Source organism: Lepidochelys kempii, chromosome 17, assembly GCF_965140285.1.
Source record: "Lepidochelys kempii isolate rLepKem1 chromosome 17, rLepKem1.hap1, whole genome shotgun sequence".
Taxonomy (NCBI): Eukaryota; Metazoa; Chordata; order Testudines; family Cheloniidae; genus Lepidochelys; species Lepidochelys kempii.
This window is the reverse complement of record NC_136396.1, coordinates 22,243,912-22,271,214: the sequence shown is the minus strand read 5'-3', so window position 1 is coordinate 22,271,214 and position 27,303 is coordinate 22,243,912. Positions and strand designations below refer to the sequence as shown.

Sequence of the window (27,303 nt, the reverse complement as noted above, 5' to 3'; positions counted from 1 at the left end):
AGCGAGGAGGAGGGCGAGCCAGGCAGCCTGGGCTGGAGGGCGAACTCCTTTGGGCTGGACTCTGCTCTCCGCAACGGGGTGTCAAGCAGGGTGCAGCCAGAGAAGGGAGAGCAGGGCCTGCCCTGGTGTTGGTTCTGATTCCCAGCACAATGGACGGGGGCTACTCCCAGCTGGAACGAAGCAGGGGTGCAGCAAGGGACCCTGGGGTGCAAGGGCCTAGAGCGGGGTTGCTCAGCCTCTGCCCAGCCTCCCAAAATCCTGCCCCCCATGTGCAGGGCAGTGGGGCCCTGCTCCCCTGAAAGAAGGGGCAGAACGCGCCCTCAATGTGCCACTGTTAGAGAACGAGGGGCACAGCAGAAGTGCCAGGGGGTGATGGCTCTCAGGGGGTTCTATGTAAAATGGAGGGAGAACACAACCCCTGGGCCCATCCCATTGCCTGCCCAGCTGCCTCCCCACCTCGTGCCCACCCCATTACCCGCCCAGGCAGCACCCTGGGGAGAGCCCATCTGGGGCCCGTCTCACCTCAGCGTAGAAGGCTGTGCCAGTGACTCTCCAGTCCTCACATGGGGAGCTCAGGGACGGGAACAGGAGCTGCAGGATCCTCTCCAGTGGTGCCTCGCCCACCTGCGCCAGAGCCCTGTGTACAGAGCAGTGGGGGTGAGTCTGGGCAGTGTCTGGGCTGGCAGAGCTAAGCAAGAGCCAACTGCAGGGGCTCTGAGCACCTCGTGGGGTGAGTGGGCCCAAACCAGCTCCTCCGCCCAAGGGCCGCAGAGTCACTGTGGAGGAGGCAGAAAGGTTTGGAATATTTTTCTGCAAAGGATGTGTGACTCTGTTTCCCCTCTCTCTGGATTGCTACCCACTGGTGTGAAGGGGTTCCCTTCCCCTCTGGACCGGGGAGCAGCAAGAGTTGGGTAAATGGCCCATAGACTGCAGCGTAGGAATGAGCTCTGAGAGAGATGCTGCCTGGGAGATGCAGTGGAAGACCCACCATAAGGCCTGGCAGCCAAAGGGAGTAGTGATCACAGTGGGACGGGGCTGGGAGATGAGGGGCTGCCATGCGGCAGACCGGGGTTTGGGAGCTCTAGCCAGGCAGGGACAGATGAGTCCAGGAGTCTTGGCCCCCGAGAGAGAGGTGCTGTCCAGCACAGACCCACAGAGGAGCTCTGCTTTGCCATGAATTCCTGTATCCCTGGCCACTAGTCACTGCCCTGCATCGCTGCCTCACTTCACAGGGGCCTGAACTCAGAGGCATGGGGAGGGCCCAGTCTTGGAGCAGTCTGCCTTGCAGAAAGTGGAGGCCCAGGGTCTAGCACACCACTGGGGACTCTGCAGAGAGACAGCAGAAGGGCTGGAGGCCCACTCCTCACCTCGCCAGCAGGGAGACACCTTCGGGGAAGCTGCGGGGATCCTCCAGAAGGCGCCAGCCTTGCTCCTTGTCCAGGGTCCTGGACACATCCTGCAGGCCCTTAGCGAGCACGGCTCTGAGTGCCACCACCATCAGGCTGGGGAGACAGCAGGGCTGCTCTGGTGAACGGGGATGCAGGATCCAGCTGCCTGGCTATCCTCAGCCCTGTGCCCCCCATGTGTCACTAACCCCCATGGACAGAGGGGGAAAATGAGGCCCAGAGAGGGCCTGGGACTTGGCCAGAAATGCCTAGAGAATGAGGCAAGACTGAAATCAGAACCCAGCTGGCTGAATCCCAGGGCTCAGCCCCACTGCCCAGGCTAAGGGGCACAGCTGAAGCGGGGGAGCAGAGCAGAGATGGGGGAGGGCAGAGGCCAGAGGGATCCTGTCAGCGGCAGACCATGGGGCTAGCGGCACCAGATCCTTCCCAGGCACTGACTGCAGGATGGGACAGATGGGGACCTGGGGGGTGTTCTTGCCCCTGGGTGTTTCCTCTGAGGGGATGCCGGTGCAGAATGGGAAGGGGTGTCCTTGTTCTCAGACAACACCTATGACGGGTGGGGGCGGCCTTGTCCTTGGGCATTGCTGGTAGGGTGACCAGATACCAAGTGTAAAAAATCGGGACAGGGAGTGGGGGGTGGGGGGAATAGGTGCCTATATAGAAAAAAGCCCCCAAAATCAGGACTGTCCCTATAAAATTGGGACATAGGGTCACCCTAATTGCTGGTTAGGGGTGGAGGGCTGGGGTCGATAGGGATGCCTTGCCCCAAACGCTACCTGTGGGGGACAGAGGGTGGAGTGCCCTTGCCCCAGGCTTAACCTGTGAGGAGTGGGGATGGGGTGCCCTTGCCCCAGATGCTACCTGCAGGGGTGGGAGTGGGGTGCCCTTGCCCCAGACATTACCTGCGGGGGGTGGAGGGTGGGGGTGCAGCTCCCTTTGGGCCGGCCAGGGGTCTCCCAGCCCTGGAGGGCAATGGCGTGTCGCTGTCCAGGGTGCGGCTGAGCTGGTACAGGAGGGCACAGCAGAGCTCAGGGAGCAGCCAGCCCAGCGCATTCCCGACCGCTGCCCCCATCACCACCTCGCCGATGGCACAGACCACCTGTGGGACAGGCCCACACAGCGTTAACAGGAGCTACCCTCCCCCAGCTCCACTCCCCTGGCTGACATGGCCCATGGGCCCTTCTCTGCCCCAGAAGGGTCTGTGGAGAGAGGAGGGGGCAAGCCTGCCCCAGAGGGGTCTGTGCCTTATGCCAATCCAGGGCCTTCTTCCTTCCATGAAATCTGCCCTGGAAGGACCTAGCAACTCCCTGCCCAGCCAGCAACGGGATCCAGCAGCCCATGGACTGGGTCATAGAAGATTAGGGTTGGAAGAGACCTCAGGAGGCCAGGGGGCTCAAAGCAGGACCAACCCCAACTAAATCCTTCCAGTCAGGGATTTGTCAAACCGGGACTTAAAAACCTCTAAGGGATGGAGATTCCACCACCTCCCTAGGGAACCCATTCCAGTGCTTCACCACCCTCCAGGTGAAATAGTGTTTCCTAATATCCAACCTAGACCTCCCCCACTGCAGCTTGAGACCATTGCTCCTTGTTCTGTCATCAGCTACCACTGAGACCAGGATCCATCCTCTTTGGAACCCCCCTTCAGGTAGTTGTCCCAGGGCCCAGTGCTGGTGGAGGATGGGGGCTGGCTGTCCCCTCCCTGTAATTGCCATACCCACAGCCCCCCTGCACTCACCGAGAGGGGACTGGCAACTGCTACCTCCTGGGTCTCAGCCCCTTGCTCTGCTGCTGGCCCCCTGGGGATCCGGTCTAGCAAATCCTTTAGGATATCCTGGAAGAAATCCTCAGCAGCCAGAGCTGCCCAGAGCTCCTTGCTGTCCCTAGAGCATAGCAGACCCAGAGACATCTGTCAGTGGGAGCCCCCGCTCCAGGCCCAGACACCACCTCGCTGCGGCTGGGGACCTTTGTGTGGGCAGGGCCCACTCTAATGCCCTGGGGTGAAAGGCTGTGGGCAGCTCAAAGAGGAGGTCAGAGAGACCAGTCTCTGGCTTTATTGCCCCTCTCATGCTCCTTTGGCAGTCAGGGCCCAGCTTAGGGGACTCAGCTTCTCCGGAGTCCCAGGCCAGAGCGGGTCAGACCTCTCCCAGCCCTGCGCCCCCAGTGGCTGGAGGAGTTTGGGGGTCTAAACTTGGACCCGTGACCTTGAAGCGCATGTGGAGCAGGAAGTGAGGCTGACTCAGCAGGACCCCAAAAGTGTTGGGCTAGATGTGGGCGTACCCCTGGCTTGTGTTTAGGGCCAGCCTGCACCTGTTCCCCCTGCTGTTGCCCCAGAGATCGGAGGGGTGGGGGTGGGCGAGGGGTAACCCTCGCTAGGAAAGAGCTGAGGAACCTTGCCCAAGCTGTGGAATCACATCAGCCCTTGGACCAGGGATGTGGGGCAAAGGGCACCTCCTGGGTTGCTCCCTGGTACATGTGGCATGTGGCTCACCCCACCGCTAGGAGGCCTGTGCTGGGCCAGGTGCTGCACTCACCTATCCATTGGCAGGGGGCGCTGTAGGAGGTAGGTGACCACAGTCTCCTGGTGGTGCTGAGCCAGCAGTGAGACTGCCTGGGCCAGGAGCCCTCTCGGCTCAGGGTCCTCCGTGCAGCGCAGGTAGGTGCTGGTGATGCTCAGGATGGCCTGGACCTGGCCGTGACAGAGAGATTACCCTGGCCCACTCCTCGGGAACGCCAGCAGCGGAGAAGCCTCCCTACCACATATCTTCTGCCACTCACTTGGCCCCCCAGCCAGCTCCTCCCCATCACATATCATCCTCTGCTCACCCAGCCCCTGTCCCCTCCCCTCCCCGTGCCTGGGGGAAGGGGCTGCTGCCTCCTTGCAGCTCTTGATCAGAGCCCCTGACAGACAGTCTCAGGGAGCCCCGCTGCCACAAACCCAGCCCCAAACACCCACGGCCAACCCAGCTTTACTGTGTCCTTCAGGTCACTGGCGCGGTCTGTCAGGAGCGTGAGAAACCACAGGACACTGGCCTGGTCACAGGCCTGGCTCACGGCCCCCAGGCTCTCCAGCAGGGTCTGGGTGAAGGGCAGGATCTCCGCCTTGGGCAGGGCCCTGCTGACGATCTGCAAAGAGAGGGGCACAGCCATGGCCTGGGGTTGCTGCTCACTCCTCAGCCAGGCAGGGCCCCAGGGAGAGTTTGGCCATGAGCAGGGAGTAGGGCTGTCCCTGGCTGCTCTCCCCTTCAGGCTGCTGGCCCCTCTGGGGAGAATCCCTGCCCCAGAGATCCAACCAGAGCCTGTGTACTGGGAGGGGCGTGGGAAGTCTGCTCAGTGCTGGGGCATCCCGCATCCAGATAGTGGAGTTCCTGGTTCTGCCCCTTGCTTTTGCCCATGAGAGATCCACGCTGTCACCCAGCATGCCCCTGTGAATCCCCTCCTGGTTACTGACAAGGAGCCTCCCAGTTGCCAGATTATTGCCCCAGCCGCCCGGCCTCCTACAAGCAGCTCAGCCCAGTAGCCCCCTCCCCAGGTGGCCCAGTCCAGTAGCTGCCTGACTCAGCTCTTGGAGTCCTTACTTTGGCCAGTTTGATAGATGCATCCCACACCTTGCCGGGATCTGCACTCTGCAGCTCCTGACACATGCACCGCAGCACCCACTCCTTATCTTGGCCCCTCAGGGTCCAAGGCTGCTTGATAACTGCAGGAATCAACCAGGGGAAGATGCTTAGCCTGGCCTGTGGGCCCGAGCCACTGCCCCTTGGGTGCCATTATTAGTGCACCCGGAGCTGCTGAGGCTGGGGGCCCAGCCCCTCATGGCATTGAGCCTGGCACATGCTTGTGTCTGGCCCTCTATTCACCCCAAGGCATCTGCAATGCCATACCCTGAATGGGCCCTCTATTCACCCCGGGACACCCCTGGGCCATGCCCTCTATTTGCCCCAGGGCACCTCTGGGCGATGCCCCATGCCACCCCCGGGCCATGCCCTCTATTTGCCCCAGGGCACCCGCTGCCCCTGAGGCCTCCGCACCTTGTATGTCTAGCAGGCACCTGATGGCATCCCCTGCACCCTGGCGGATGCTGCCCAGTGAGTCACAGGTGTAGGGGCCCAGCGTCCCAGCCAGGGCACTGAACTGGCCAGGAGGTATCTGTGTCTGGTTGGGAAAAGAAAGAGAACAACAAATGGGCTTCATCTGGGTGCAACCAGCCCCTCGCCTCGCCTTGGCCCAGGATCTGGTCCATACCAGACAGTGACCTCACTCTGCCAACAGTTGCCTGCTCCCAGGGACCAGCCTGACTGCTCCTGAGAGCAGGCCCTTTCCGCGCAGGGGCTGAGTGTGCCCACAGCCAGGAAAGTACCGAGGGGCTGCCCCCAGGCCACTCGCTGCTGTGCGGGGGCTGCTGGGGCCCAGGGATCCTGCTCTGCCCTTCCCCATATGGGACCCATGGGGATATCCTGGGGCAGAGGCAGAGTGCCTGAGCTGGCTGCAGGCAGGCGCTGGGCCAGGCGGGTGGGGTGGTACTCACGGTGATGGTAACCATCTGGAGATACGCCCTCAGCAGGTGGGTGCTGACCCGCATGGCACGTGCACGCTCCCACACCTGCTCTGACACCAGCCATCTCTGCAGGAGCTGTGGGCAGAGCAGGGCAATGAGCAAACCCCCCACCAATTGCACCTGGGGGAGGAGGGGCCCAGCGAGGGTGGGGAATGGCACCTGGAGAGGCCTCCGCATGGCACCTCCTGGGCCATGCCCGGAGCAGTGCTTGGCTCCCAGCCCCTTGAAGGGGGAGGGGCTGTGCAGACAGCCTGTGGCTCCTCTCCCCCCGGAGGTGCAGGTCTTCAAAGCAATGGAGACCAGGAAAGTGGGGGCAGTCCAACCACCCTTCCCTCTGGGGTGCAGTGCTCCAGGGAGTGTTTCTGCCCAGACAAGGAGGTTTTTCTGTGGGGTCCTTCCCCCCTCTAGCTCCTGTCTGAAATGAGCCCCATGTTGGGCAAAGGCTGAGCCTGACTCTCCCAGACTCCGGGCAGGGGACCCTGAGGTGACAGGAGCCATCAAGGAGTCTGGACAGAAGACCTCCCTGCCCAGCCCCCACTCACCCGGAAGGTTCCCTGGAGTCGCTCTGGCGTCTCATCCTCCTCCAGCAACATCTCCATTAGCCCCTCCAGGGTGGCCATGGTGCTGGCATAAAGAGTCTACAAACCAGAGGGAGGAGTGAGGCCCTGGTGGGGCTGGCAAGGGGCAGAGGGGGCTGGTACCTAGGCCCAGCCCTCGGGGGAGTGATGCCTAGGCACCATGACCCTGCGGGGGTGCCCGGTCAGGGGCAGGGAGGACGGGCTTTCACATACCTGGATGGGCCCCACATCTGCAGTGAACTCCTGGGGAGGCAGGGAGAAGACACTATCAAGGCACTGCTCCATCAACTCCTGATTCTTTTCACGGCTCAGTGGCTGCTTCACTTTACTGGCAGGAGAGAGCATGGCGGGAGGTGTTAGAGGCAGGGCAGAGACCCACAGACCTCTCCAGGCCAACACCCCTTCCCCCTGCTTCCTTCCCTGCCTCCCTTCCCCTGGGGCTCCCCCAGTGCCCCCATCCCTGCCCCCCTCTCCCCAGGGTTCTCCCCTTGCTCTCTTGGGTGTGCAGTGGTTGATCTGCCAGCAGGCAGGGGCTCTGTGCCCAATAGGGCTCTCCTGCGGAGATCAGGAGCAATCTGCAGTGATCTGAGTGCCAGTGATCTCGACGGGATTTTTTCAGCTCTGGGGCCCAGGCCACCCTGGGAACTGAGCCCCTGGCTCTAGGAAGGCTGGGCAGCTCTCCCCACACTAGTGGCACCATGGGGGTCACTCTCCTGCTTCATACACTGCCCGGAACAGCCCATGTCAGGGCTTGCCCATGCTAGTCACCATGAGTAAGGATGACCAAAGTGCCAGCTGGTGTAGAGGGGGCTAGGGGCAGAGCAATACCCACCTCAGGTGCCCGATGGCCACCATTGCCTCCTGACGAACTGTGGAGAGCAGGGAGCTCCTTGGCTCAGCCTTAATGATCTCCTGAAGTACACACAGAGAGACCAAGAATATGGGGGGAGGCCATGGTATCCCTGGGGGCGACAATGGGACTCCCCCCCCCGGGGGACTGACATAATGCCCAGAATTGATGGGGGGGGAGGGCTGATGGAACTTCCCAGTGCCCATGGGACTGCATCCCCTGACCCCAAGCCAGCCTCTGCGTCTTGCCAGCAGCCTCAGGGCAGGTTTGGACAGCGTTGGGATGACCTCCAGAGAGCAGCCCACTCCCCAGCTACTCTCAAGGACACAGTTATCCAGTTCTATCCCAGAGCCCTAGCCTGCTGGAGCCAGGGCAATGAGACCCCAGCTCAGGGCAACCCCGAGGCCATGAGGTTGCTCCCCCAGGACTGGGGATCCCCGCACTCACCAGCAACTGGCTGAGCAGCACCTGTTTGTGGGGAAGCTGGTGGGGTTGGGATTCCCCGCTCCTCTGGACGGCCAGGCTGACTGCGGAGATGCTCTCAATGAAGCGCAGAGTAAGGGCCGTGTCCTACATCCCCACAGAGAGGAGAGTGGGAATGAGAGTTGGACACAGCCTCCCCAGCCCTTTGAGGTGAGTACAGGCTCCCAATCCAGGGAGGCCCCCCCCACCCAGGCGAGGACCCTGGCCACCCCATCACGCCCCTCATAGGAAGGGCCCAAAGTCATATGGCACCCGGATGGGGAGGGGCCCAGAAGCTTATGAATACCCCAACCCCACAGAACCAGATTCATGGAACCAGCAGCCCCCGCACAGCAGCGAGTGGCCTGGGGGCAGCCCCTCGGTACTTTCCTGGCTGTGGGCACACTCAACCAGATTCATGGAACAGCAGCATAAACTAGTCCCATGCACCAGCATCCCCAGGGCTGAGACTGAGCCTGGCTGCCAGCAGCCCACAGCCTGGCCCAGCCCCAGCCTTCCCACAATTCATGCAGATGCCCCGGCCCGAGCTGCATGGGCCCTGGGGGACACACTGGGATCATACTCGCTGCTCGTTACCATCTGCCTGGCGTTTAGTCCCAGCGCCTGAAAAACAAAATGGGAGCAGCTGTCAGACATCAGCATTGAAGCCTCCAGGGATAAGCCAGGGCCCCCAGAGCCACCTCCCCCTGGGGGGGGGGCAGCATGGAGCCATGCTCATTGTGCCAGGGGGCCCTCAGACCCACCTCCCTCTGGTCCCTGTGCAGGTTTAAAGCTATATGGCCCAGGGAAAGGAGGAGGGCTGGGCTGGGAGCCACAGGGCCCTAAGAGGTGAGCAGGGCCCCAGCTGTCTCCTTCCATCCCCGCTATCCTCCCATCAATCCATTTCTCCCCCCCTCCCCTCACCCCGTGGCTGCCCTGGACTCATCAGTGGCCCCTTCAATCCATGGTGCCCTCACCCCATGGCCTGAGACCCGATCCTGTGAGGTCCTGGGAGCCCAATCTCAGAAGGCAGGTGGCAGGGAGGTTGGGACCAACTGCTGCGGGCAGGTACCTGGGAGCTGGTGCTGTAATGGTGCAGGATTTTGGGTACGATCTCATCCACCAGCAGAGGGAGCAGCTGCTGGGGGGGTGCCTGGGCTGCTGCACTGCTGTAGAACAGCAGGAGGGCGCTCTTCACTCTGTCCCTCTCCCATGGGGCCAGGCCCTGGGACAAGGAAGAGAAGAGCAGGAACGTTTCTGGGGAAAGGCCTTTCCCTCCTCAGGTCCAGAGGCCCTGGGCAGGCATTTCCTTGGGGCTCACGGGCTGGGAAGATTGTTCCCTAGATTCTATAAACATTGTCCCGTCCCCCTGGCCCTGTCCAGCGCCAACCCCCCCACCCAAGAACAAACCTCTGGCTCCCCATACACTCCCCACATGCCCTGGCGGTGACCCCAAGCCTCATCCCTGCCTACTTAACCAGTTCCCTCAGGTGATCCCCCCAGCCATGTGGCGACAGAGTGGCTCCATGTCCCAACCCAGACAGGGTCAGAACCATGGTTCTGGCTGGGCCAGCCGTGGGCTCTGACAATCAGAAACTTGGCTAACCCAGCCCAGCCCTTCTGCACCACGCGCCTGTGCCTTGCTGGCCTGGACCCCAGCCAACAGCCCCATGCAGGCAGGGTTGGGGGCTAGGAGAAGGTGGGGTGCTGTACCTTGCACAGGCTGAGATGCCAGGAATCCTCCCCCTCTGCCATTTCCTCCTCAAAGTCGCCCAGAGCTCTCAGGATGGCATCCAGCTGGTCCCTGGCACAGAGCTGCAGGCAGGAGCCAAGGCACTGGGAGCGAGAGCTCGGGGTCAGTTGAGACCCATCAGCACCTCCCCGGGGCCAGGGCTCCCAGCCACGACCAGTCTCCCCAGTCCCCGGGCCCAGTGCTCCAGTCACTCCTTAGTCACTCTCAGGAGCTCCAATTGCACACCAAGGCCACAGGCCTCTTCCTGGGGGAAGGGCCCTCCAGAGCTGCTGGGTGCTCTGGGGTGCAGGCGGTCTCAGCCCCTCACCTCCGTCTCTGTGTCATTCAGATAGTCGGTCATGCGCAGCAGCTCCCGGAGCTGCCCTGTCACTGCAGCCACATCCTTGCCCATGGCCAGGGCTGTGCCCAGCACCTTGCAGAGGAAAGCCTGAAAGAGAGTGCAGGGGAGGGGCCAGCCCCAGTCTCGGTGAGGGTGCTCTGTGCCATTGCTGGGGCGAAGGCCACGCCAGCCTGGGCCAGGATCAGGACCTGTAGCTTCAGGCAGGGGCTGGCCCCACATGCACAGGGGGAACTGCAGGGCTTGGTCTCACTCGTGTGGGACTGTCCCAGCACCCCCTGCCCCTCCCCAGAGCCCCCCAGCGCTAGAGAGGCCTTCTCTGGGAACTGACCTTCTCCACAGAGCCACTGGCATAGCTGCCCATCTGCCGGCCCAGCTCCTGGCTCAGATCCTGGCTCCAGCCACCCTCTTTGCTCCTCTCCAAGGTCTTTCGGAGGAACTGCGAGGAAAGGAGCCGAAGGGGGGTCATTTAGGGGCAGAGTCTCCTCCTTTGCTCTCACCCGCATGAGGGATCCTGGCCTCCAGCCTCCACAGAGCCCTCCTGAGCTGCGGTTCTAGATGGAGGACACTGGGGCCAGCATCGAGTGAGCCCAGCTCAGGGGCTTCCAGCTCCCACTCCCAGTGCAGGGACTCCCCCCACAGATAAACGCAAGGGGGCTCTCACCACTGGGCACTGAGGAGCTGGGCATTTAAGAACTGGCAGAGCAAGTGTGCTAAATCACCTGCTGGGGCAACTCTCCTGACCACAAGAGGTGCCAGCAGAGACAGCCCTGGCCCAGGATCTAACGCTCGCTTCCATAGCACTGCTCGTCCCTATGCTCTTTCCAGTAACACACGGGAACCCCCTTTTCAGTGAAATGCAACCCCCTCTGGGGTGGAGCATGGCAGCTGCTTAACAGCCCAACAGTGGGTGGGGGCAACAGGAAATTCTGGCCAAGGACACCAGGCCAAACTCCAACTCTCTAACCCAGGTCCCTCCATGAGGAACTAGCCCAGGGCTGCTCCACTCTGGGGCTGGGAGAATGAACAGAAGTCCTCGTGTTACCTCCAACAGCTTGTGCTCCCACACGGTCTGGTCCAGAGAGAACTTGCTATGTCCTAGAGAGAGGGGTACCAAGCTGGCCATTAACAAAGCACCCCACGGATGCCCTTCTGGATCCCCTTGACTCCACTGGGATCCCATTTGCATTGGCATCCTGTCCTTCCCAGGGGACCCTACACCAGGGTCCCATCCACACTAGAGCTCCTGCCCTTCACACTGTGCAGGTCCCTACACAGGGGTCCCATCTGCTCGGGAGTTCCTGCCCTTCCAGCCATGCATGGGGGATCTCTACACCGGGGTCCCATCCACACTGGAGTTCCTGCCCTTCCAGCCATGCATGGGGGATTCTACACAGGGGTCCCATCCACACTGGAGTTCCTGCCCTTGCTCCCATGACAGAGGTACCCTATTCCAACGTGGCATGGCCTCATAGGGAAGACATGTCCCATCTGGGTTTCCCAGGAGCCAACCCTAGCCAGTCTGGTTGCAGGGCGCTGGCTGTGTGCTCAGCAGCTCTCTCTCCCATAGTTCAGCTCTGCTCACACCTTATTCTCCCTGCTCCATTCCTCACTCTGCTTGCTCACCAAGTATTTTCTTGACCCCTCTCTACAGATCCATCCCAACCCCTGCCATGGGACATCCGGGGACCTAACCACGCAGCAGCAGGCTGCAGGTGCGACAATCCAAGAGGCCTTGTGCTCTCCCTGGCTCCACTGCTTGCGATAGGAACGGGCATTGGCAGGACGGTTCCGTCTGCTGCTCTCCCTTTGCCCATCCCAGCTGCTCCCATCCCCACCCGTTACCGTCAAGATAGTGGACCATGGCTGGAATCTCCATCCACCACTGCTCGGCCTCGTCCCCATACAGCTCAGGGCGCAGGGCGTTCAGCAGGAGCAGGGCAGCCACTCCGCGCCCTTCTCCCTTGAAGGGGGATGCTGACAGCACCTGAGAAGGAAAAGGAGGTGACTTGCACCAGCTGAGCCCCCTCCATACTGGGGAGGGGAGAGAACGGGCCCTGGTCAGCATGGGACCCGTGCAAGAAACATGTGCTGAGCGTCTTCCTCCTGAACAAGGGGCTCAGAAGGTGGAGTCAGGGAGGGGGCACAGGGATGTCCCCATATGGGCAGCTCTAGATAAGGGACCCCATCATGGCTGCCCCTCCCTCCAGGGCAATGAGGACCTGAGACTTGCAGGGGCTGCTCCCCAGTGATGGGGCCCACCCTCAGTGTGAGTGTAACGATGCTGGTTCTGGTGGGACACAACGGAGAGTGCCAATTCAGGACAAATTGCTTAAAGCAGAGCAGTTACAGCCCAAGGCTGGGGTTTTTCCACCTCTAAGGCAAAACAAACCAGCCAACAGAGCAGACTTTGGTCTCACGCCGCTGGCTAACCACAAGTCACACAAGCAATTCCCTTAGACGCTCCAGTTTCCCAGTATCCGCACCAGTGCCATTCGTTATGGGGACAAACGGTTATGAAAACCAATACCCTAGTAAAAGAAAAAAAGGTTCTCTCAATCCCAAAGGATCAAGCTCCAGACCCAGGTCAATATACAAATCAGATCTTACCCACAAATCTGACTGTTGCCAATCCTTTAGAATCTAAAATTGAAAGGTTTATTCATAAAAGGAAAGAAATAGAGATGAGAGCTAGAACTGGTTCAATGGAATCAATGACATACAGTAATGGCCAAGTTCTTGGTTCAGGCTTGCAGCAGTGATAGAATAAACTGCAGGTTCAAATCAAGTCTCTGGAGAACATCCACAGCTGGGATGGGTCTTTCAGTCCTTCGTTCAAAGCTTCAGTGTAGCAAAGTCCCTCCAGAGGTAAGAAGCAGGATTGAAGACAAGATGGAGGAGCTGCAGCAGCTTTTTATAGTCTCTTGCCATGTGGTCTTTCTTTCTTTGTCCCAAAGACAAGCTGTCCATCACATGGCCTGGAAAACCCTCAGAGTTCTGTCCTTAGGCAGGTCCCTGCACACCTTGCTGAGTCCCAAGGCATGTCTGCCTTTTCTCACTGGGTCAGTTGTGTAGCTGATGGTCCTTAATGGGCCACCAAGCAGGCTAGGCAGAACTGACACCAACTTGTCTGGCGTGTTCCCCAGAAGCATAGCACAGGTTTGAAATACAGACAGTATAGAGCCAATATTCATAATTTTTAACTATAAAAATGATACACATATAGACAGCATAATCATAACCAGCAAACCATAACCTGGTCTTAGACACCTCATTTGACCCCCTTTATACAAGATTTGGTGCCACTACAGGACTTTGGTTGCAACAATGATCTATACGGTCCCAGCTTATGTCAATAACGTCACACCCCCAACGCAAAATTGATGCAGGAAAGGATGACACAACCATCACTGACTGCATCCCAAGAGCTCCCCATCCTTGGTTCTGTCTTACTACAGCAAGTATTGGTGTATAACCGAAATGGTTTATCAAAGTCATGTTCAATAACATGATTGAATCTCTTTACAAACTCAAGGTAAAACATGGTTAGAACAATAGCTGATTGGATCTGCTTTTCCAGCATGGTTCCTGTATGTCTCATGTGATCTTGCCAAGAGCTAAAGGACATGACTACTTTATCCATACAAACTCTAGCAAATGTTTGGAACCCAATTAACATCATCTTAATGTAGATATTACTGTATTTTATAGTACAGGAATCTTGGCAGTTAGCCATTAAAGCAATATGGTAGTGTGCCTCAGTTTCCCTTTTTATACAGCACATCAGGTTTGGAATGTCTTTCCCCTGCGAAAAGTTCCAATACTGTTTACAGGCATTAACTGTGAACCATCAGTATAACAAGGCCTCTTAACACAAAGCGTGTTCTCATGTATTCCTTTTACCATGTTCAAGGGATTTTCCAAAAGATTAGGCACATTGTACATTTTTACAGTTATTGGTAATAGCACCGTATTAGTTACCAAAATTACCATGAGCAATAACAAATTCATCCCAAGTGTCCATCTACATTCATGTTTCAGAGTAGCAGCCGTGTTAGTCTGTATTCGCAAAAAGAAAAGGAGTACTTGTGGCACCTTAGAGACTAACCAATTTATTTGAGCATAAGCTTTCATTAGCTACAGCTCACGAAAGCTTATGCTCAAATAAATTGGTTAGTCTCTAAGGTGCCACAAGTACTCCTTTTCTTTCATCTACATTCATGTTTGTTATTCACACCTTTGGCTCAATACTATTGGGGTTTGGGACTTTTAGGGTTAGCCTGTGGCTTCCCTTTGCAAAATTAAGGTCTCTCTTTCCTCCCTGTCCTGAAGGATCAAACCCTGATTCCTCTTGCTTAACATAATTCACTGGCTGATTGGGTGTGTTCTCTGTGCTAACAGCTATTAGCAAGTCCTTCTCCCTGCCAGCCAAGTAATTTGCATTACCACAGACAGGAGCCAGTTCACCAGTTTTCAGATCCTTAACTGCTACCAATTCCAAGGCTGGGCTCTGTCTGAAAGAGAAACCATCCATTTTCACTAACAAGCTAGACTCAAAGTTCTGTTGTCCTTCCCTTACCAACCTCTGCTTCCACATGGAATCAGATGTTAAGTTCACTGAGAGACTACAGGTCTTATCCAAAAAGTGTCTAGAGATGAGAGTATACCTGCCATCCCCTGCATTCTCGAGATATTAACTGCACAACTGTTCTGCTTTGCAGACTCAGCTACCCAGTTTTCCCTCTGAACCCGAGACACAGTCTGTTCACTCAAAGAATCAGCATGGAGACATTCCTCTCTCAACAACCTTGTCTCCCCAACAAGCTGGCCAAACACAGCCACTTGGTTATAGGACTCTTCAACTTTCTTAACAGCTTTCACTCCATCTGAGACCTTCTCAAAGCTATCCACACTGGATCTTTCAACAGGAAAGTCAGTGGACCCATTCACAACAGAAAATTCCTGGCCATTAGGAACGGAAACTTTCTTGATTAAATCACTTTCACAGCCTTCAGCTAGCTACAGCAAACTGCTTGCAAAGACTACCATGAGGATTCCTTTCCTCAGGAACTTCTTTAAGCAACAACTCACCCCTCACAGAAATTTTTCCCTTACCCTCTTCACCTAGGGCTTGCTCTAAAGGAACACTTCCCTGAGCAACAACAGACTCTTTCTGGGTCTCATTTAGATCCAGGTTTCAGAGTAGCAGCCGTGTTAGTCTGTATTCGCAAAAAGAAAAGGAGTACTTGAGTACTCAAGTACTTGAGTACTCAAGAAAAGTACTTTTCACACAAGTACTCCTTTTCTATTTACATCCAGGATCACCTTTGACTCATCAGGCAGATTTCTACACAATCCCCTTTCAGGCAAACTGCTAGATTTCATAGTCAAAGATCAGAATCATTCTCCTTCCCTTTGCCATACACAAGTTCAGGAATCTTTTTCTTCTTGCTTTACAAGTTTCCACACCATCAGTAGGTAACACAATCAAATCACTTTTATGCTCTCCTTGTGCCCTGGCTAGGGTATCACGCTGATCAGACAAAGTTGCTTTCCCAGCCACACATTAGCAATAGGCAAAATACAAGCACCAGAATTGTCTGGTCTCTGGGATTTTGCTAAGAAACTAACTGGATGCAACCTAGTTACAGTGCTAGTCTCCCTAACAGACGCAAACTTAGGACCATTCCCTTCCTGGGCTTTAGTGGAATCCAGAAACAACTCAGACAACTGCGCTATTCTCAACCATCACAGGCTGAAAGGCCCCTTCTGTCTGCTCCACAGACAAAGAAGAGTGGGAGACGCATTCTCCTTTACCAGACACACAGCTTGGGATCTCATTTCCCTTGTCCCAGCACACAGGGCTGTTTGCAGACAATTGCTTGGAGACTGGGGTAGCTCCCTCCATAGGCAAGTCAATACCCCTGACAGACACAGGCACATTTCCTTCACTGTCCCAATTCTCCACACAGGTAACAGGTAAGGTACAGGGACACTCATCTTCCACTATCCTCGCTTTCCGAAACTGCTGACTAGACAAAGCCATCAGCTCACAAGGCTGCCTAGGCTCATCCAAACTTTCCTTCCCAGGCACATTGCCACTCAGCACAGATAAACTGCTGCTCTCTTCACTACACTGAGCTACTTCCAGCAAATCACAGTTACCTGTTTCAGGTTCACTTTTACAAGCTGCACTAGCCAACAATCCATCACCCATCAAAAATCTACCCTTTCCTTCCTCAGTTAGGGCTTTAACCTCACCCTTCACTTTAATCTGCTCCTGAGAAACATTTTCCTGACCAATGAGATCTTTCTGTGCTTGATTTAATTCCAGATTCACTTCTGAGACATTAGGCAAACATTCAGAAACTTCATTCATAGACAAACAGCTTTTTTGCACAGACAAAAAGCTATTTCCCACCAGGTTAGAATCCCCCTCTCCCTCGCCATAGGAAAACTGCTTAAACACAGAAAACTGCTCAGAGTAATACAATATATCAACATAGTTATAAACTGGACTTTCAAGAGGATACAGTTTCTGCTGTTCTTCCATTGCTTTTTTGATGTGGAGCTGGAGTCTAGCCGTCTCCTGCTGCATCTGGTGAGACTCCTGTTGCATTTGTTGAGCTTTCTCCTCAGCAGCCAGCAGCTCCAGATGCCCCCTGCGAGCCCTTTCCTTTCTTTCATCAGCCTCCTTCTCCAGATGGGCAAAGGCTTGCTTCTCTCTCATTCGAATTTCTGCCAGTTTTTGTTCATGTTCCAACTGCAGGCCGTCTCTCAGAGCTTGCAGTTTCATTGCTTCTGCAGCTTCTTTAGCATCAGGTAAGGGCTTGCTCCTGCCTTCTGATCACTGGCCATTAACAGATCTCTCAGTTCTTGATTCGTAGCTTTCTTTCTAAAGCTTATCCCCTTTTCTGAAGACAAATGTTCCAGGGCTTTTTTGCCAAGGCCCTCATATGCTCTTTGCTCACCCATTGCAACTGCTCTTTAACCAACCAAACTCTCAATACCAAAATTCAAATTTGGATAGCGTGGGGTTCTGACCCAAAGTTTAATTGACCTAGTTCTGTGGATCCTAGCACGACTACACCACTGTAACGATGCTGGTTCTGGTGGGACACAACGGAGAGTGCCAATTCAGGACAAATTGCTTAAAGCAGAGCAGTTACAGCCCAAGGCTGGGGTTTTTCCACCTCTAAGGCAAAACAAACCAGCCAACAGAGCAGACTTTGGTCTCACCCCGCTGGCTAACCACAAGTCACACAAGCAATTCCCTTAGACGCTCCAGTTTCCCAGTATCCGCACCAGTGCCATTCGTTATGGGGACAAACGGTTATGAAAACCAATACCCCAGTAAAAGAAAAAAGGATCTCTCTCAATCCCAAAGGATCAAGCCCCAGACCCAGGTCAATATACAAATCAGATCTTACCCACAAATCACACTGTTGCCAATCCTTTAGAATCTAAAATTGAAAGGTTTATTCATAAAAGGAAAGAAATAGAGATGAGAGCTAGAATTGGTTCAGTGGAATCAATGACATACAGTAATGGCCAAGTTCTTGGTTCAGGCTTGCAGCAGTGATAGAATAAACTGCAGGTTCAAATCAAGTCTCTGGAGAACATCCACAGCTGGGATGGGTCTTTCAGTCCTTCGTTCAAAGCTTCAGTGTAGCAAAGTCCCTCCAGAGGTAAGAAGCAGGATTGAAGACAAGATGGAGGAGCTGCAGCAGCTTTTTATAGTCTCTTGCCATGTGGTCTTTCTTTCTTTGTCCCAAAGACAAGCTGCCCATCCCATGGCCTGGAAAACCCTCAGAGTTCTGTCCTTAGGCAGGTCCCTGCACACCTTGCTGAGTCCCAAGGCATGTCTGCCTTCTCTCACTGGGTCAGCTGTGTAGCTGATGGTCCTTAATGGGCCACCAAGCAGGCTAGGCAGAGCTGACACCAACTTGTCTGGAGTGTTCCCCAGAAGCATAGCACAGGTTTGAAATACAGACAGTATAGAGCCAATATTCATAATTTTTAACTATAAAAATGATACATATATAGACAGCATAATCATAACCAGCAAACCATAACCTGGTCTTAGACACCTCATTTGACCCCCTTTATACAAGATTTGGTGCCACTACAGGACTTTGGTTGCAACAATGATCTATACGGTCCCAGCTTATGTCAATAACGTCACAGTGAGTCACTCACCAGGAGCCGGGCCAGCAGCTGCTGGGGAGTCGGAGATGCCACTGGGAAAAGATGGAAAAAAAGCTGTGAGCAGTCAAGTTTGGGGCACCGCTCTTCCAGAGCCAGTGTGCCCTCCTGATGGGAGTGGGGCCATCTGCATCAGTGGGACAGGGTTTTGCATCTCCCCTGCTGCCCAGGCTGCTCCATGACCCCCACGCCACACAGGGGGATTGCCAGGAACCTGGACAGGGGCAGAGCAGCAGGGCAGCCACTAGCAGAGCTGTGCTGGGGGTAGGGGTGGGCACATCTGACCAGCAGCAGCAGCACTGCAGAGCATATGCAGAGGTGCAGACATGTGGCCTTCTCCCCCAGGGACTGCCCTCAGGACCCCCCTGCCGCCCCGCCTCTGCATCCCACGGAGAACAGCTCCCATTGCATGGTGGGAGAGGACACTAGGGGCTCCCTGGGGCCTGCCCTCCCCTAGCAGATCCCCGCTGGTACCCCAGGGCCCCCATGCACATGACTGGGGCAGCCTGGGGCTGTGATCCCAGGGGCCAAGTGCTGCCGCACTGACCTGGCTCCCTGCAGTCGTGGGCTGCTTGTCTGTGCTGCTGCCGCTTCTCGGCCAGGATCCTCAGGCAGCGGCACAGGGGGGTCATGGAATCAGTGTAGGGGGTGCGGGTAACGTACCCCAGGAGCCGTGCCCACAGCTCCTGCAGAGACGTGGGTGAGAGAGCCCAGGGCTAGGTGAATCCTGCCTCTCCAGCTCCCCCCAACCAGTCCTAGCCTGTGTCCCTGCTGGTGGACTGACGCATCACTCCTTTCAGAGCCCCTCCATGCCCCTCCCCCCTCTCAGAGCCCTGCTCTGCCCCTCCCCCTCCCCCTCAGAGCCCCTCTCAGAGCCCTGCTCTGCCCCTCCCCCTCAGAGCCCCGCTCTGCCCTCCCCCTCCCCCTCCCCCCCTCAGAGCCCCTCCCCCGTCCCCCTCAGAGCCCCACTCTGCCCCTCCCCCTCCGAGCCCCGCTCTGCCCTCCCCCTCTCCCCCTCAGAGCCCCTCTATTCCCCTCCCCGTCCCCCTCAGAGCCCTGCTCTGCCCTCCCCCTCCCCCCCTCAGAGCCCCTCTACGCCCCTCCCCTGCCCCCCTCAGAGCCCCTCTATGCCCCTCCCCCCCTCAGAGCCCAGTTCTGCCCCTCCCCAGGTAACTGCACTTAAGCCAATGGAGTCACTCACCTGGCTGATCCCCCTGCCCGAGGCAATGATTATTTCTAACGTGGCCAGGCTGGTTTTCTGGACCATTTTTTCCAGCAGCCCCCCCAGGGGAAGGCTCCGCACGGGACGCTCCTGGAAAAGATGAGCACAAGGTCACTCTGCGTGGAGGAGGAGCTCCCATGCGGGTGCCTGGGAGGTGGGGGGGCGGGTGACACTCGGCAGGGAGTGGGGGGAGGGTCCTGCAGGCATCTCTGGGGTGAACCCATTAGCCAGGATCTGGGGGTGAGTGCGTTCCATGCTGGGGACGAGCTGGCCAGAAACCGGCTGTAAGTGGCAAAGTGCAATTTGCACCAATTTGGCATTGCGGGGAGGGGGACCGAAAGGAGTGTGACTCGCATGCCGTGGGGATGGAGGTGAGCGGCAGGAAGAGCAACTAGTGGGAGGTGAGGGGGGGGTGAATCCAGGTCTGATGGGCAGAGAGCTGACGTTGCCCCTTACCAGCGAGTTGGCCGACACAGCAAGCTGCAGGGCAATGTAGTTGAGAGGCCATCCCTCCACCTTATCCAGGTACCCTGCTGTGACCAGCGTGCCAATGGCCTGCAGGACAGCCACCCTCACCTGCAAGGCCAGGAGGAGACACTGTCACAGGTGGTGGTGAGATACAGGGTGAGACGGCTGGTAGGGTGTCCCTGCAGCAGTGCTGGGCACGGTCCCTCCACAGACCAGCACTAGGCCCCGCTGAACCAGAGAGAGAGACAGACAAGATCCTGATCTCATGATAGTGTGTGACTGGCAAATCAACAGGCAAACACAGCCACCCTGGAACGTTGTGTCCTGTCACAATGCCACAGTAAAAACTTTCTGGTCACAGTGGGAAAACATGGCGTTTAAAGGTGAAATATGGTATCGGACAGTGGGTGATGGGTACAGGTATCAGCTGCTTGTACCAGACACACTGAAAAAGGAGGTGCTGAGCTTGTGTCATGGTGTGACGATGTGACACAGCAGGGAGAGGGGAGTGTTGACCTGGGAATGTGCCCCGGGGATGGGAGACCTGAGAGCCTGTAACCTGAGCCAGGAGGAGGGGGAGGTAACACCTCTGCCCAGGAATGTGAAGACAGGCTGCAGGAGGGAGCCTGCTGGGAGGGTTTAGTTTCAGTTTGGTGCTGGGCGAGATGCACAGGGTTGACCCTGCAGACAGGCTCCAGTTTCTCACCCCCTTACTGGACCCCAAAGACGTGGAGGTGTACAGCCAAATGAAAGGGCCGGAGGCAGGGGACTATGAACTGTTCAAACAGGCCCTGCTCCGTGAGTTTGGGCTGACCCCCGAGATGTACCGGAAAAGGTTCCGGAGTCAGCGTAAAACGCCTGAGGTCACCTACCTACAACTGGTCAACCGGATGCAGGGATATGCCCGCAAGTGGACAGCTGGGGCCTAAACTAAAGAGGACCTGCTTGACGTAATCGTACTGGAGCAACTGGTGGGGAGGGAGCGCCAAGGGGCACGGCTCAGAGAGGCTGTGGCCTCAGACCCCGCCAATCAGAGGGAACCAGTCCCCATCCCTTCCCCAGCTGCTGAGTTCCAGACCGAGTTGAGGAAAGATCCCTCCTTACGGAAGCTCAGGGACCTGGCTGACCTCAGGGTGGTACGGATGAGGAGAGGCTGCCAGGAGAGGTTCCTGTGGGAGAAGAGGTTCCTGTACCGAGAATGGGATCCCACAAGGGAAGTAGAGTCCTGTGGGATCAGGAAGCAGCTGGTGGTCCCCCAGAAGTATCGCCGCAAGCTCCTGTACCTGGCCCATGACATCCCCCTCGCAGGGCACCAGGGAATCCGGCGCACTCGGCAGAGGTTGCTACAGAACTTTTACTGGCCCGGGGTCTTTACCACTGTCCGGCAATATTGCCGATCCTGTGACCCCTGTCAGAGGGTGGGGAAGGCCTGGGACAAGAGGAAAGCGGCTTTGAGACCTTTGCCCATCATAGAGGAGCCTTTCCAGAAGGTGGCCATAGACATCGTGGGGCCTCTCAGCAAGACGACCCGGTCGGGGAAGAAATACATTCTAGTGGTGGTAGATTTCGCCACCCGCTACCCCGAGGCAGTGCCCTTAGCTTCCATTGAAGCAGACACCGTGGCCGATGCGCTCCTGACCATTTTCAGCCAAGTGGGGTTCCCCAAGGAAGTCTTGACAGACCAAGGGTCCAACTTCATGTCGGCCCTGCTCTGGTGCTTCTGGGAGAAATGTGGGGTCCGGCACAACTGGGCCTCAGCTTATCACCCCCAGTCCAATGGGCTGGTGGAGAGGTTCAACGGGACGCTAAAGATGATGCTGAAAACCTTTATGAACCCACACCTGCAGGATTGGGACAAGTACTTACCTCACCTGCTGTTCACATACAGGGAGGTGCCCCAGGAGTCTACCGGATTTTTGCCTTTCGAACTGTTATATGGAAGGAGGGTGAGGGGCCCCCTGGACCTGATGAGAGACGAATGGAAGGGGAAGGCCACTCCCAATGGAGAGTCAGTGGTGGAGTATGTCCTGATCTTCCGAGAGAGACTGGCTGAACTCGTGGGCCTGGCCAGGGAGAATCTGGCCAGAGCCCAGAAGAAGCAGAAGGTCTAGTATGACCGCATGGTGCGGGCCCGTGCCTACGCCACCGGGGATCAGGTGATGGTTCTCATCCCCGTGACAAAAAACAAACTACAGGCCGACTGGGAGGGCCCTTTCAATGTCGTCAAGCAGCTAAACGAGGTAAACTATGTGGTGGAGCTGTCGAACCGGGCGCACCACCGCCGGGTGTACCATGTGAATATGATGAAGCCATATTATGCCAAGGGGAATGTGGTGTTGGCTGTGTGTGGACAGTGGGAGGAGCAAGGAGATGACCTTTTAGTAGATCTATTCCCTGGAACCAGAGCTGGTTCCCCCCTGGAAACAATTCCCCTCTTGGATCAGCTAACCTCTTCCCAGCAAGCTGAGGTCAGGGGGGTGCTGCATCCGTACCGACAGCTGTTTTCCAACCAGCCTGGACACACTAATCTGACTGTCCACCGGGTGCGGACAGGGTCGCACCTGCCGATAAGATGCTCCCCGTTCTGAGTCACAGGGAAAACTGCTCAGGACCTGGAAAGAGAGATCCAGGACATGCTGGCTTTGGGGGTGATCCAGCCATCTGCCAGCCCTTGGGCCTTGCCGGTGGTGCTGGTCTCCAAAAAGGACGGGTCGGTCCGGTTCTGTGTGGACTATCGGAAGCTCAATGCCATCACTGTATCTGTATCTGTGCAACCACCGCTCCCAAGAGAAGGAGGCGGGTGGTGGTGGTTGGGGACTCTTTCCTCAGTGGGACTGAGTCATTTATCTGCCGCCCCGACCGGGAAAACCAAGAAGTCTGCTGCTTGCCAGGAGTTAAGATTTGCGATGTGACAGAAAGACTGCTGAGACTCAGCAAGCCTTCAGATCGCTACCCGTTCCTGCTTCTTCATGTGGGCACCAATGATACTGCCAAGAATGACCTTGAGCGGATCACTGCAGACTACGTGGCTCTGGGAAGAAGGATAAAGGAGTTTGAGGTGCAAGTGGTGTTCTCGTCCATCCTCCCCATGGAAGGAAAAGGCCTGGGTAGAGACCGTCGAATCGTGGAAGTCAACGAATGGCTACACAGGTAGTGTCGGAGAGAAGGCTTTGGATTCTTTGACCATGGGATGGTGTTCCAAGAAGGAGTGCTAGGCAGAGACGGGCTCCACCTAACGAAGACAGGGAAGAGCATCTTCGCAAGCAGGCTGGCTAACCTAGTGAGAAGGGCTTTAAACTAGGTTCACCGGGGGAAGGAGACCAAAGCCCTGAGGTAAGTGGGGAAGTGGGATACTGGGAGGAGGCACGAGCAGGAGCGTGTGAGAGGGGAGGGCTCCTGCCTCATATTGAGAAAGAGGGGCGATCAGCAGGTTACCTCAAGTGCCTATATACAAATGCATGAAGCCTGGGAAACAAGCAGGGAGAACTGGAAGTCCTGGCATAGTCAAGGAATTATGATGTGATTGGAATAACAGAGACTTGGTGGGATAACTCACATAACTGGAGTACTGTCATGGATGGATATAAGCTGTTCAGGAAGGACAGGAAGGCCAGAAAAGGTGGGGGAGTTGCACTGTATGTAAGGGAGCAGTATGACCGCTCAGAGCTCAAGTATGAAACTACAGAAAAACCTGAGAGTCTCTGGATTAAGTTTAGAAGTGTGAGTAACAAGGGTGATGTCATGCTGGGAGTCTACTATAGACCACCAGACCAGAGGGATGAGGTGGACGAGGCTTTCTTCCGGCAACTCGCAGAAGTTACTAGATCGTGGGCCCTGGTTCTCATGGGAGACTTCAATCACCCTGATATCTGCTGGGAGAGCAATACAGCGGTGCACAGGCAATCCAGGAAGTTTTTGGAAAACGTAGAGGACAATTTCCTGGTCCAAGTGCTGGAGGAACCAACTAGGGGCAGAGCTCTTCTTGACCTGCTGCTCACAAACTGGGGAGAATTAGTAGGGGAAGCAAAAGTGGATGGGAACCTGGGAGGCAGTGACCATGAAATGGTCGAGTTCAGGATTCTAACAGAAGGAAGAAAGGAGAGAAGCAGAATACAGACCCTGGACTTCAGAAAAGCAGACTTTGACTCCCTCAGGGAACTGATGGGCAAGATCCCCCTGGGAGAATAACATGAGGGGAAAAGGAGTCCAGGAGAGCTGGCTGTATTTTAAAGAATCCTTATTGAGGTTACAGGGACAAACCATCCCAATGTGTAGAAAGAATAGTAAATATGGCAGGCGACCAGCTTGGCTTAACAGTGAAATCCTTGCTGCTCTTAAATACAAAAAAGAAGCTTACAAGAAGTGGAAGATTGGACAAATGACCAGGGATGAGTATAAAAATATTGCTCGGGCTTGCAGGAGTGAAATCAGGAAGGCCAAATCACACCTGGAGTTGCAGCTAGCAAGAGATGTTAAGAGTAACAAGAAGGGTTTCTTCAGGTATGTTAGCAAGAAGAAGAAAGTCAAGGAAAGTGTGGGCCCCTTACTGAATGAGGGAAGCAACCTCGTGACAGAGGATGTGGAAAAAGCTAATGTACTCAATGCTTTTTTTGCCTCTGTCTTCACGAACAAGGTCAGCTCCCAGACTACTGCTCTGGGCAGCACAGCATGGGGAGGAGGTGACCAGCCCTCTGTGGAGAAAGAAGTGGTTTGGGACTGTTTAGAAAAGCTGGACGAACACAAGTCCATGGGGCCGGATGCGTTGCATCTGAGAGTGCTAAAGGAGTTGGCGGATGTGACTGCAGAGCCATTGTCCATTATCTTTGAAAACTCATGGCGATTGGGGGAGGTCCCAGATGACTGGAAAAAGGCTAATGTAGTGCCCATCTTTAAAAAAGGGAAGGAGGATGATCCTGGGAACTACAGGCCAGTCAGCCTCACCTCAGTCCCTGGAAAAATCATGGAGCAGGTCCTCAAGGAATCAATTCGGAAGCACTTAGAGGAGAGGAAAGTGATCAGGAACAGTCAGCATGGATTCACCAAGGGCAAGTCATGCCTGACTAATCTAATTGCCTTCTCTGACGAGATAACTGGCTCTGTGGATGAAGGGAAAGCAGTGGACGTGTTGTTCCTTGACTTTAGCAAAGCTTTTGACACGGTCTCCCACAGTATTCTTGCCAGCAAGTTAAAAGAAGTATGGGCTGGATGAATGGACTATAAGGTGGATAGAAAGCTGGCTAGATCATCGGGCTCAACGGGTAGTGATCAATGGCTTGATGTCTAGTTGGCAGCCGGTATCAAGTGGAGTGCCCCAGGGGTCGGTCCTGGGGCCGGTTTTGTTCAAAATCTTCATAAATAATCTGGAGGATGGTGTGGATTGCACTCTCAGCAAATTTGCGGATGATACTAAACTGGGAGGAGTGGTAGATACGCTGGAGGGTAGGGATAGGATACAGAGGGACCTAGACAAGTTGGAGGATTGGGCCAAAAGAAATCTGATGAGGTTCAACAAGGACAAGTGCAGAGTCCTGCACTTAGGATGGAAGAATCCCATGCACCGCTACAGACTAGGGACCGAATGGCTCGGCAGCAGTTCTGCAGAAAAGGACCTCGGGGTTACAGTGGACGAGAAGTTGGATATGAGTCAACAGTGTGCCCTTGTTGCCAAGAAGGCAAATGGCATTTTGGGATGTATATGTAGGGGCATTGCCAGCAGATCGAGGGATGTGTTTGTTCCCCTATATTCGACATTGGTGAGGCCTCATCTGGAGTACTGTGTCCAGTTTTGGGCCCCACACTACAAGAAGGATGTGGAAAAATTGGAAAGAGTCCAGCGGAGGGCAACACAAATGATTAGGGGACTGGAACACATGACTTGTGAGGAGAGGCTGACGGAACTGCGGATGTTTAGTCTTCAGAAGAGAAGAATGAGGGGGGATTTGATAGCTGCTTTCAACTACCTGAAAGGGGGTTCTAAAGAGGATGGCTCTAGACTGTTCTCAGTGGTGGCAGATGACAGAATGAGGAGTAATGGTCTCAAGTTGCAGTGGGGGAGATTTAGATTGGATATTAGGAAAAACTTTTTCACTAGGAGGGTGGTGAAACACTGGAATGCGTTACCTAGGGAGGTGGTGGAATCTCCTTCCCTAGAAGTTTTTAAGGTCAGGCTTGACAAAGCCCTGGCTGGAATGATTTAGTCGGGGATCAGTCCTGCTTTGAGCAGGGGGTTGGACTAGATGACCTCCTGAGGTCCCTTCCAACCCTGATATTCTATGATTCTATGATGCCTACCTCATGCCCAGGCCTGACGAGCTCCTAAACCAGCTGGGAGGAGCTCGGTACCTTACCATCATGGACCTTACAAAGGGCTACTGGCAAGTGCTGCTGGATGCAGATGCCCGGCTGAAATCGGCCTTTATCACCCCTCTGGGGCTCTATGAGTTCCTGACCCTGCCTTTCGGCCTCAAGGGAGCGCCGCCTACCTTCCAGCGCCTAGTGGACCAGCTACTGAGGGGGATGGAGAGTTTTGCCGTGGCGTATATTGATGACATCTGTGTCTTTAGCCAGACCTGGGAGGACCATGTGTTCCAGGTTAGACAAGTGCTGGACCGACTCCAGGGGGCTGGGCTGACTGTAAAAGTGGAGAAGTGCAAGGTGGGGATGGCTGAAGTATCTTACCTGGGCCATCGGGTGGGGAGCGGCCGCCTAAAGCCGGAACCAGCCAAGGTGGAGGTGATCAGAGATTGGCCCGCTCCCCACACCAAAAAGCAGGTACAAGCCTTTATTGGGATGGCAGGATACTACTGAAGATTTGTGCCCCACTTTAGCGCCATAGCCACCCCCATCACTGAGCTATGCAAGAAGGGGAAGCCAGACAAGGTGGTCTGGACCGAGCAGTGCCAGGAGGCTTTCCGGGCGCTGAAGGAGGCTCTGGTCAGTGGCCCAGTTCTGGCAAACCCAGACTTTGACAAGCCCTTTGTGGTGTTCACCGATGCCTCAGACACGGGACTGGGGAGAGACACCCCATCGTGTACCTGAGCAAGAAGTTGCTACCCCGGGAGCAACACTACGCGGCCATCGAGAAGGAATGCCTGGCCATGGTGTGGGCCCTCAAGAAACTAGAGCCCTATCTCTTCGGGCGACACTTCACCATGTACACCGACCACTCTCCCCTGACCTGGCTGCACCAGATGAAAGGAGCCAACGCCAAACTCCTGAGATGGAGCCTGCTCCTGCAGGATTACGACATGGAGGTGGTCCATGTGAAGGGAAGTGCCAACATGATAGCCGATGTGCTGTCCCAGAGAGGGGGCCCTGAACTTCCCCAGGTCACTGGTCACAGTGACCCCGCTCAGTTCAGTCTCGAAGGGGGGAGAGATGTGGCGATGTGACGTGACGCAGCAGGGAGAGGGGAGTGTTGACCTGGGAATGTGCCCTGGGGATGGGAGACCTGAGAGCCTGTAA

The 27,303-nt window shown here is 55.9% G+C and overlaps 1 protein-coding gene across 1 annotated transcript in view; it reads right to left on the bottom strand.

Annotated features, from left to right (window-relative positions):
- LOC140899888 (maestro heat-like repeat-containing protein family member 2A) overlaps positions 1–27,303 on the bottom strand; it is a 57,946-nt gene that overhangs the window by 6,666 nt on the left and 23,977 nt on the right. Inside the window, exons 13-36 of the mRNA XM_073316147.2 lie at positions 19,828–19,947; positions 19,351–19,461; positions 18,697–18,835; positions 18,144–18,184; positions 11,790–11,931; positions 10,990–11,042; positions 10,276–10,383; positions 9,915–10,034; positions 9,568–9,690; positions 8,927–9,079; positions 8,452–8,478; positions 7,840–7,962; positions 7,375–7,454; positions 6,756–6,870; positions 6,507–6,602; positions 5,935–6,039; positions 5,438–5,561; positions 4,985–5,106; positions 4,380–4,532; positions 3,941–4,095; positions 3,145–3,289; positions 2,309–2,505; positions 1,368–1,502; positions 523–637 (exon numbers count right to left, since the gene is read on the bottom strand). Coding sequence (XP_073172248.2) covers positions 523–637; positions 1,368–1,502; positions 2,309–2,505; positions 3,145–3,289; positions 3,941–4,095; positions 4,380–4,532; positions 4,985–5,106; positions 5,438–5,561; positions 5,935–6,039; positions 6,507–6,602; positions 6,756–6,870; positions 7,375–7,454; positions 7,840–7,962; positions 8,452–8,478; positions 8,927–9,079; positions 9,568–9,690; positions 9,915–10,034; positions 10,276–10,383; positions 10,990–11,042; positions 11,790–11,931; positions 18,144–18,184; positions 18,697–18,835; positions 19,351–19,461; positions 19,828–19,947 — 2,802 coding nt within the window. The remainder of the gene's footprint in view (positions 1–522; positions 638–1,367; positions 1,503–2,308; positions 2,506–3,144; positions 3,290–3,940; positions 4,096–4,379; positions 4,533–4,984; positions 5,107–5,437; positions 5,562–5,934; positions 6,040–6,506; positions 6,603–6,755; positions 6,871–7,374; positions 7,455–7,839; positions 7,963–8,451; positions 8,479–8,926; positions 9,080–9,567; positions 9,691–9,914; positions 10,035–10,275; positions 10,384–10,989; positions 11,043–11,789; positions 11,932–18,143; positions 18,185–18,696; positions 18,836–19,350; positions 19,462–19,827; positions 19,948–27,303) is intronic.